We start from the raw sequence: 10,887 nt of genomic DNA, 5'->3' as shown, positions 1-10,887 counted from the left end.
CCTACCTCAGATCGACGATATACTCTCATATTCCATTACCTCTACTGATAACCGTTTCAGTACTGGTTTGACTATCTGCTATATGTGGATGGGTGTCTTTTGGTAAGTATGATTTCATTACTTAAGACACTCTCAGCTATGGTTTGGCACTTTATGTATTTATATAAAGTTCTAAATATATGTATTGTACTTATATTTGCCATGATTCAGGTTTTCAGTATTTTTTCTTTTGCATACTGTCAGTTTCATATCTGGGAAATGCTTTTTTTTAGGAAAAATGTATTTCTTACCTGGGGTATAGTCTCTGTTTCAAATAGATTGTCTTTTAAATTCGCGGGCAGAATTAGGCTTGCGAGGGCGCAAAATGCCAAAGTTTATTGCGTCATTCTTGGCGCAAGATTTTTTTGGCGCAAAGTTACGTTCGTTGGCGCAAATTCGTCATTTCCGGCGTCTTAGTCGACGCTGAGTCCTTCACAAGGTTGAATCATCTGTGATGCGAGTGTGTCATTTCTGGACATTTTTGGCGCCAAAAAAATATTTTTCTGTTTGTTGTGCGTCATACTTGGCGCCAAATATTTTAATTATTTAGGAACCCATTCCTATATGCCTAGATGTCTCAATCTGATCCTGTCTCAGAAATCACTGTTGGAACCCTGCTGCCTGATAACAGTTCTACCAAAGCTAAGTGCATTTGTTGTAAACTTGTGGAGGTTATATCTTCTGCTGTGGTTTGTAATAGTTGTCATGATAAACTTTTACATGCAGAGAATGTATCCATCAGTAGTAGTTTCATTACCTGTTGCTGTTCCCTCAACATCTAATGCACAAGATATACCTGTAAATTTAAAAGAATTTATTTCTGATTCTATTCAGAAGGCTTTGTCTGCAATCTCGCCTTCTAATAAACGTAAAAGGTCTTTAAAAACTTCTCATAAAGTTGATGACATTTCAAATGACCAGCAACATGCTGAATTATACTTCTCTGATTGGGGATCTATCTGGTTCCAGAAGATCCTGCTCAGATATTGACACTGACAAATCTTTCCTTATTTATTTAAAATGAAGTATATGCGTTTCTTTGTTAAAAGAAGTGTGATTACATTGGATATGGAGGAATCTAGTCATCTTGATATTAAAGCTAGTAACATTAAATTCTGTTTATAAACCTCCTGTGGTTTATTCCAGAGGTTTTTTCCAGTTCCTGATGCTATTTCTGATATGATTTCTAAGGAATGGAATAGGCTGGTACTTCTTTTAATTCCTTCTTCAAGGTTAAAAAATTGTATCCTTTGCCAGCAGTTACTTTAGAGTTTTGGGAAAAGTTGAATCCCCCAAAGTTGATGGGGCTATCTCTACTCTTGCTAAGCGTACTACTATTCCTATGGAAGATAGTACTTCTTTTAAAGATCCTTTAGCTAGGAAACTTGAATCTTATCTAAGGAAAGCCTATTTATATTCAGGTCATCTTCTCAGGCCTGCAATTTCTTTGGCTGATGTTGCAGCTGCTTCAACTTTTTGGTTGGAAACTTTAGCGCAACGAGTATTGGATCATGATTTGTCTAGCATTGTTAACTTGATTCAACATGCTAATAATTTTATTTGTGATGCCATTTTTGATATCATCAACATTGATGTTAAATCTATGTCTTTAGCTATTTTAGCTAGAAGAGCTTTGTGGCTTAAATCTTGGAATGCTGACATGACTTCCAAGTCCAGATTGCTATCTCTTTCTTTCCAAGGTAATAAGTTATTTAGTTCTCAGTTGGATTCAATAATTTCAACTGTCACTGGGGGGGGAGAGAGTTTTTTTGACTCAGGATAAAAGACCTAAGGGTAAATCTAAAGCTTCTAACCCTTTTAGTTCCTTTCGACAAAATAAGGAACAGAAACCTAATTCCTCCCCCAAAGAATCTTTTTCCAATTGGAAGCCTTCCTTGAATTGGAATAAATCCAAGCCATTTAAGAGATCAAAGCCAGCCCTCAAGTCCGCATGAAGGTGCAGCCCTCATTCCAGCTCAGCTGGTAGGGGGCAGATTAAGATTTTTCAAAGATGTTTGGACCAATTCGGTCCAAAATCAATGGATTCAGAGTATTGTCTCTCAAGGGTACAGAATAGGATTCAGAGTAAGACCGCCTGTGAGAAGATTTTTTCTCTCACGCATCCTGCAAACCCAGTAAAGGCTCAGGCTTTCCTGCAGTGTGTTTAAGAACCTGGAGTTATCAGGGGTAAACATGCCAGCTCCGTTTCAGTAACAGGGTCTGGGGTTTTATTCAAATCTATTCATTGTCCCAAAGAAAGAAAATTCATTCAGACCAGTTTTTTAACTAAAAATTTTGAATCGATATGTAAGAGTACCAACTTTCAAAATGGTGACTATAAGAACTATTCTGCCTTTTGTTCAGCAAGGGCATCATATGTCCACAATAGACTTACAGGATGCATAGCTTCATATTCCGATTCATCCAGATCACTATCAGTTCCTGAGATCTCTTTTCTAGACAAGCATTACCAATTTGTTGCTCTCCTTTTGGCCTAGCGACAGATCCAAGAATCTTTTCAAAGGTTCTCGGTGCCCTACTCTCTGTAATCAGAGAGCAGGGTAAATGCAGTGTTTCCTAATTTGGACGGTATCTTGGTACTTGCTCAGTCTTTACGTTCTGCAGAATATTCACATGAAATGAACTAGTGTTTGTTTCTTCAAAAACATGGTTGGAGGATCAATTTACCAAAAAGTCCTTTGATTCCTCAGACAAGGGTAACCTTTTTAGGTTTCCAGATAGATTCAGTGTCCATGACTTTGTCTCTAACAGACAAGAGACGTTTGAATTGGTTGCAGCCTGTCGGAACCTTCAGTCTCCAGTCATTCCCTTCAGCTAGATATGTGCATGGAAGCTTTAGGTCTCAATGACTGCAGCATCGGACACAATCCCCTTTAACTACGTTTTCATATGAGACCATCTCCAGCTTTGTATGCTGAACCAATGGTGCAGGGATTATACAAGGATATCACAATTAATATCCTTAAATCCCAATGTTCTACTATCTCTGACTTGGTGGCTTAGATCACCATCGTATTGTTTCTAGGGCTTGTTTCGGTCATCGCAATCCTGGACTGTGATCACAACAGATGCAAGTCTTTCAGGTTGGGGAGCTTTTTGGGGATCTCTGACAGCTCAAGGGGTTTTGGAAAGCTCAAGAGGCGAGAGTTACCAATAAATATTTTGGAACTCCGTGCGATTCTCAGGGCTCTTCAGTTTTGGCCTCTATTGAAGAGAGAACCGTTCATTTGTTTTCAGACAGACAATATCACAACTGTGGGCATATGTCAATCATCAGGGTGGGACTCAACAGTCCCTCAAGCTATGAAAGAAGTATCTTACTTTTTTGGGCGGAATCCAGCTTGTGTCTAATTTTCTGCAGTTCATATTCCAGTATAGACAATTGGGAAGCGGATTATCTCAGTCGTCAGCCTTTACATCCGGTAGAGTGGTCTCTCCACCCAGATGTGTTTTCTCAAATTGTTCAGATGTGGGGTCTTCCAGAAATAGATCTGAAGGCATCTCATCTAAACAAGAAACTTCCCAGGTACCTGTCCAGGTATCCTCAGGCGGAAGCAGTGGATGCGTTGACACTTCCTTGGTGTTATCAACCTGCTTATCTTTTCCCACCTCTAGTCCTTCTTCCAAGAGTGATCTCCAAAATCATCATGGAACAATCATTTGTGTTGCTGGTGGCTCCAGCAAGGCCTTACAGCTTTTCTTATGCGGATCTAGTTCGGATGTCCAGTTGCCAACCTTGGCCACTTCCATTAAGACCGGACCTTCTCTCTCAAGGTCCGTTTTTCCATCAGGATCTCAAATTATTAAATTTGAAGGTATGGAAATTGAACGCCTAGTGCTTAGTCATAGAGGTTTCTCTGATTCAGTGATTAATACTATGTTACAGGCTCGTAAATCTGTTTCTAGAAAGATTTATTATCGCATTTCGAAGACTTACATATCATGGTGTTCCTCTCATAAATTCTCTTGGCATTCTTTTAGAATTCCTAGAATTTTAAAGTTTCTTCAGGATGGTTTGGATAAAGGTTTTTGTCTGCAAGTTCCTTGAAAGGACAAATCTCTGCTCTTTCTGTTTTATTCCACAGAAAAATTGATAAACTTCCTGATATTCACTGTTTTGTACAGGCTTTGATTTGTATCAAGCCTGTCATTAAATCAATCTCTCCTCCTTGGAGTCTTAATTTGGTTTTGAAGGCTTTACAGGCTCCTCCATTTGAGCCTATGCATTCTTTGAACATTAAACTACTTTCTTGGAAAATGTTGTTCCTTTTGGCCATCTCTTCTGCTAGAAGAGTTTCTAAAATATCTGCTCTCTCTTGTGAATCTCCTTTTCTGATTTTTCATCAGGATAAGGCAGTTTTGCAGACTTCATTTAAATTCTTACCTAAGGTTGTGAATTCTAACAGCATTAATAGAGAAATTGTTGTCCCTTCTTTGTGTCCTAATCCTAAGAATTCTTTGGAGAGATCTTTACAGTCTTTGGATGTGGTGAGAGCTCTGAAATATTATGTTGAAGCTACTAAAGATTTCAGGAAGACTTCTAGTCTATTTGTTATCTTTTCTGGTTCAGGAAAGGTCAGAAGGCTTCTGCCGTTTTCTTTGGCATCGTGGTTAAAGCTTTTGATTCATCAAGCTTATTTTGAGTTGGGTAAAGTCCTGCCTCAGAGAATTACAGCTCATTTCTACTAGATTAGTTTCTACTTCTTAGGGGCTTTTAGGAATGAAGCTTCAGTTGATCAGATTTGCAAAGCAGCAACTTGGTCTTCTTTGCATACATTTACTAAATTCTACCATTTTGATGTACTTGCTTCTTCGGAAGCAGTTTTTGGTAGAAAAAGTTCTTCAGGCAGCTGTTTCAGTTTGATTCTTCTGCTTATGATTTAAGTTTTTCCTCTTATTTATGAGAATAAACTTATATTTGGGTTGTGGATTAATTTGTTTCAGCGAAGACTGTTTTTATTTTATCCCTCCCTCTCTAGTGACTCTTCTGTGGAGTTCCACATATTGGGTATTTCTATCCCATACGTCACTAACTCATGGACTCTTGCCAATTACATGAAAGAAAACATAATTTATGTAAGAACTTACCTAATAAATTAATTTCTTTCATATTGGCAAGAGTCCATGAGGCCCACCCCTTTTTTATGGTGGTTATGATTTTTTTGTATAAAGCACAATTATTTCCAAATTCCTTTGTTGATGCTTTTTACTCCTTTCTTTATCACCCCACTACTTGGCTATTCGTTAAACTGAATTATGGGTGTGGTGCGGGGTGTATTTATAGGCATTTTGAGGTTTGGGAAACTTTGCCCCTCCTGGTAGGATTGTATATCCCATACGTCACTAGCTCATGGACTCTTGCCAATATGAAAGAAATGAATTTGTCAGGTAAGTTCTTACATAAATTATGTTTTTGTTTCTTTCATGATTCAGATAGAGCACAAAGTACAACATTGTTGATAGCATTTTTGAAGTACCGCTGCCATATAGTGCTTAAGACACATGCACACTCCTTAACCTACCTATAGTACCTGCTTTTCAACAAAGGATACCAAGAGAGCAAAGTAAATTTGATAATAGAAGTCAAGTGAATATTTTTTTTAGATTGTGCGCTGTATCTGAATCATGAAAGACACATTTTGGAAAGTTTTAAATTAAAGTTGAGAGTTTCTTTGGGGGTAAATATCAACTTCAGAGGTTTTATATTATGTGTAAATCTGTAAGTTATATGTTGTTTTTTTAGCTGAATGCATTATTTAGCTTTTTGTTAAAGAAATACAGTGGTTAACATCAGTACTGGAAAGTCACATACAACTGAATGTAATGAAAAATTGCAATAACAGAACATTTTGAAACAGGAATGCTGTATCTTTAATGAATATGCATATTTATCATTAGGAACTGGGGGATCAGCAGGCATGTTACAAAGGGGTCTCAACAAATGAAAGTTCAGGGACATATATAAAAGAATACATTTTTTTTTGTTTAGTTTTCTTGACGCCCATTGTCGAATATTTGTACAGGGACAAATTTGAAGTCTGCATATAAGTACTGCATACATTGTGCAAACAGAAAACATGCTGTTACCACAAACATGATGGTGAAGAATGTGTGCAGTAAGATGCACACCCAACAGACCCACTTACCTCTACATCCCACCCCAACAAAGGCTTCCATTTCCCATTGGTGTTGGCATAACAATAGTTTCAAATGTCATTGAAGAAAATGATGTGGCACTACAGAGCAATACAGGACATGTTTTTACACTTTCAGAAGCCAGGAATTATTATATTATTGATATGTGTAAGGATTTTTCAATAAAAAAAGAATTTAAGAATGTCTGCATGAGACAACAATAAAATGTATGCAGTGAATGATTACTGCCTTATATTGCAGCATTTGAATTGCAGACCTGGTAATACCTAGTTTACAAAAACAAATGGTCTATGACAGTTAATAAACAATATGGACACACAGAAACATTTGTTATAATTCATGTTATTTCCAGTATTCCTCCTTTGCCATGCAGGGTTCGGGCTCAGATAAAGCCATACACGACAGCAGGGCACATGCAACAGAGGAGAGACTTGGTATACAGATCCACAGATATCAGGTGTGTGTTGTATACAGAAATAAAGGGCAGCGCTAAATTAATCTGTTTCATGCAAAAGCTCCATGCTCTGACAATATTTTAGAGCAAGGGATAGACAGCTGAAGTTAATATTTTAAATGTGTAACATTACACACATTTAATGCCAGAGCTACATGAAATACCCCCATGACACTAAAAGGGGTTGTTTAGTTTGTCACAGAAACTCATAAGAGAGAAAAATCACCTTGTGTATGACTAATGGACTATTCCTCATTATGTTTAACTCAATATTATTTTGCCATAAATGGGTATGATAGCCTGGACGCCATTTAAATCAGGAATTTATGTAGTATCAGCAGTGCCAACTAACATTACAAACCTGTTATTACTATGCATGCCACCTGGATTTAATCAGACAGTGCCAGGCGGTGCTGGATGAAAACAAACACTGAGCTAATTTGAAGGTGACCTTAGAATAAAAATAAGGCAAAATTTCAGAAATGTAACTTCTACTAATGTTTACAAACAACTATTCTGAGATTTAAATCTTAGCGCCACCATTGTTGCAAAATTGCACAATTCTACAGCTTTTATAAAAAGGATGATTCTGTCATACATTGCAGCCTGGTGAGGGAGGATATACAGTACTGGGTGTCCAATTAATAATTAACCAAACCACCTGTCATACAAACCCTGACTTTTTAGCACAATATTTGTAGAACTATTATATCTTTCAACATTATTATTTTATAGACTAGTGCCATTTTTTATAGACTAGTGCCATTTTTAAAGCTACCATTAAACTAACTTCTGGCAGCCTTGTTGAAATTTCTGGATGATACATTTATATGTTAAAACTGGCAAAAACTAGAGCAATGGCAATATTAATTTGTTTTATGTTAGAATTATTTTTTTTATCTCACTTGTGGGGGAAAATCAAAACAGGTGAAATGGTTAAGAGATCAAATAATAAAAAATAAACAACAACAAACATTTGCATCATGCCAGCAGGAGATTAAACAACTATGCATAGACAAATTAATCAAATTACTTTGCTGTTACCAAAAGAGTAATTAATGAATCCAATATTGGGTTTCTAGGTAAGCATAACAGATTTGGAATTCATTTTAGTGTGATTATATCCCTGACAAAAGTATATCTGATTACATTGCAGTGCTGCTCACTTATGTTTGCTGGAGGGTGGGAGTAGAGAAATATTTTAAGAATACCCAACTAATACAGGACTAGTTCCTGTCCTCATGTTCTCAGAAGCTTAGGGCCTGCCTGGATTTTTACAATCCTTTTGCTAATACGTGATACGTTTTATTGGACTGCCTTGAAAAAAAAAAAACAGTTCTGCATTCCAGAGCATGAAATAGTTGCTTAATCTAACAATTACTAAAATAAAATATTGGTTTACAAATCAATTCAGTCTTTTCTAGGGATTGTAGGTTATCAAACTGATTTTTTTTTAAATATTTGAATTTATCATTTCTCATGCATGTTGTGGGCTGACTTCTCACACACAGCTGTTATTAAGAGCTTAAAACCAAAACAGCTAAAAAAAAACAACCCCAAAACAACCACACATTGTGTGAGCAAATTGAATATACATGACATTATATCTGCAACCTTATGCTGTTGTCCTATTTTATGATTAATGTCAATAAGTAGACAATACACAGGACATGGTATGTGTTGTTTCCTTAAACAGTCACTGAAGCTTCTATACAAATATCTGAACAATAAAAGTATAAATTATACATGATAAATTGTCTGACAAAATATTGGATCTGGACGCCAATATCTGTGAGATTTAAGCATTTTTGAATATGAAACCAGTATCAGCCTTAAGAGGCACTCATATTAACCACTCAGACAGAAGTTAGACCTCTGCTCCTCATACAAAGTTGTCATGTCTGTCTACATGGCTGGAAATAGATACTTTAGTTTTGTATAGCACAGAGCTGCTACTAGGTTCAAACCACATAAAATATTGCAATCTTACACAAAACGGCTTCTACTTTGTCAGACAAGTAACTTTGTTTATAAAACAAAGTAAACCATATCAAGGAAATATTTCAATTGCACACTGGCTTACAATATCATCAAATAGAATGGAAGCACATTATTGTTTAGGTTTTAATCCAGATGCAGATTAATTTCAGTCCAATAAAAGGTACAAAGTTATTCAAATGTATTTTTACTCTGAATAAGATTAACAAAAAACTGAATAAAACTGAAGTATTACTAAATATTTCATACATAAGGGCAGAACCCAGGTATGCGAAAATGCTTCTGTGAATCATGACATTCAAATATAAATTTACCCTTTCACGGACAGAGGTAACAACAGAGGGCCTTATACCTCTGACTATGAACAGAGGTCTCTGCAATACCATAATATTCTCTGTGGGTCTATGCAAATAAAGTTTTTTTTTTTTTTATGCCCATTACGCACATTGTTGACGCAACTTTCAGAGGAAACGGACTGGGGGAAAATGTCAATATCTTCTGCATTCTCTCATGCCAAACAAGCAGGAAACTGTATACCCGGAAAAAAAAAGACATTACCCAGGGGAAAAAGGCAAACTGTGATTGAAACTCAATTCTGTTCCTTTGGAAGAAAGAAATAAAATAAAGAAAAGTAAATGTTAGAGGCTCAATCCGAAAATCAGCCAATGAAAGAGCCACTGTTGCATTCCTGGCTCCATAAGCAGTGTCCAGAGTTCTAGAACTGTAACTGTTTTGTTTTTTTGTAATTTTGACCTCATAACTTTTTTTGGAGCAGTCTTGTCAAATGAAAAAGTGAATAAACAAAATGGCGACTCCGATGTTTAGTAAAATCACCATGACTACCAGGATGGGGGCGGAGCCCTGAAAAACAGAAACATTAGACATGTTAGAAGACACTTCATAATAATGCTGACAATTTTATCCCAGTAGCACAGAAATTTAACTACATTCATATCGTGTTCTGTTATCTTCGCCAGAATATGGTAAAATATTTATAGAAATACATTCTTCATTGCAAAGACCTTGTAGCCAATTAAAAAAACATTTAACAGTACTGAAGTAGATTTGTGATGTTGCCAAAATATCACTACTGGCTATATGGCTGTAGATAAAGCCTACAGAATGCTTGTCAATGGTTTTGTATGGTAAACTTAAAAGGTAGGTTTTAAATCCCATTGGGTAAGTGTTACAAACCATTTATAAAAAACAAAAATAAAAAATTATTTAGATAACATAAATTGTCATTATCTACTTTACTCTTGACCATGCCTACAACTTATACAGCTGTTATGCAATAAGTACCAGTCTGACAGTGGGTTATCAGGTAACTTTTATATTGGATGGAGAACACATACTATAGCAACCCCCATAGACATCCACAGAAATTCTTCTTGAGAGGGGGCAAAAAAATTAAAATACCTCAACATGTGCAACATGAGAGAGCTACTTGTTGTATACGTGTTGCATGTCATGTTAAACATGGTGTGTGCTTATGTTTAGATAAAAGGGACATTAAACCCTTCTGAACACTCAAGGCAACCCCTACTTTATTTAGAGAGTCAAGGCATAGTAAATGCAAAAGAGAATCCAGCATTGATTTGATAAACATAAAAGTGGAGTTCTCCCCCAGATAGAATTTATTTATTCACATTTGATCTTATATTTGGTGTTTAGATTATTCATTTTCCTACTGTGATATATCTGCATTGCTTCTTGTATGATAACTCCTAATGTATTTAACACATTTAATCTCAAACCCGATTGCATGTTTGTTGTTTGTGGCTGGTGATGATATAGTTAGCTAGGTACACTGGTATTAAGCAAGATATTACTGGTTGCTGAGAACTGCACTGCCCTTCTCTCCCAACCCCCTACATTCTGTGTCCTCTCCAGGAGCTTGTCAGGTGACTGAGACGCTGCTGCACAAGAGGGAAGCGGAAGAAGTTGCCTAGCAACAAGACCCAGGCACCTAAATGTATGCGACAAAGCCACAGTCAGCTGGCTAGGAAATAATTATAGGTGAAATATCTCTCTCAAGTCCTGCAGAGTCACCATCTTTAACATAGGTCGCAGCTATAACAAAAGCATCAATGACAATGACAATGGAAAAATGAGGGCAGAACTTTTCTTTTAATGGATCAAAAAGACAAATTCATATTACATTGTAGCATCTGACAGAGGAAAACTTTCAGTTCCACAACATTCTGTTGCAGCATAAT

The 10,887-nt window shown here is 36.5% G+C and overlaps 1 protein-coding gene across 1 annotated transcript in view; it reads right to left on the bottom strand.

The window, feature by feature from the left end:
- Window positions 1–9,448: 9,448 nt before the first annotated feature.
- Window positions 9,449–10,887, bottom strand: part of JPH3 (junctophilin 3) — a 377,966-nt gene continuing 376,527 nt past the window's right edge. The window contains exon 6 of the mRNA XM_053701187.1: window positions 9,449–9,529. Within this exon, the coding sequence (XP_053557162.1) occupies window positions 9,449–9,529 (81 nt within the window). The remainder of the gene's footprint in view (window positions 9,530–10,887) is intronic.

Source organism: Bombina bombina, chromosome 1 (genome assembly GCF_027579735.1).
Source record: "Bombina bombina isolate aBomBom1 chromosome 1, aBomBom1.pri, whole genome shotgun sequence".
NCBI classification, from domain to species: domain Eukaryota; kingdom Metazoa; phylum Chordata; class Amphibia; order Anura; family Bombinatoridae; genus Bombina; species Bombina bombina.
This window is presented reverse-complemented; position numbering and strand designations above follow the sequence as displayed.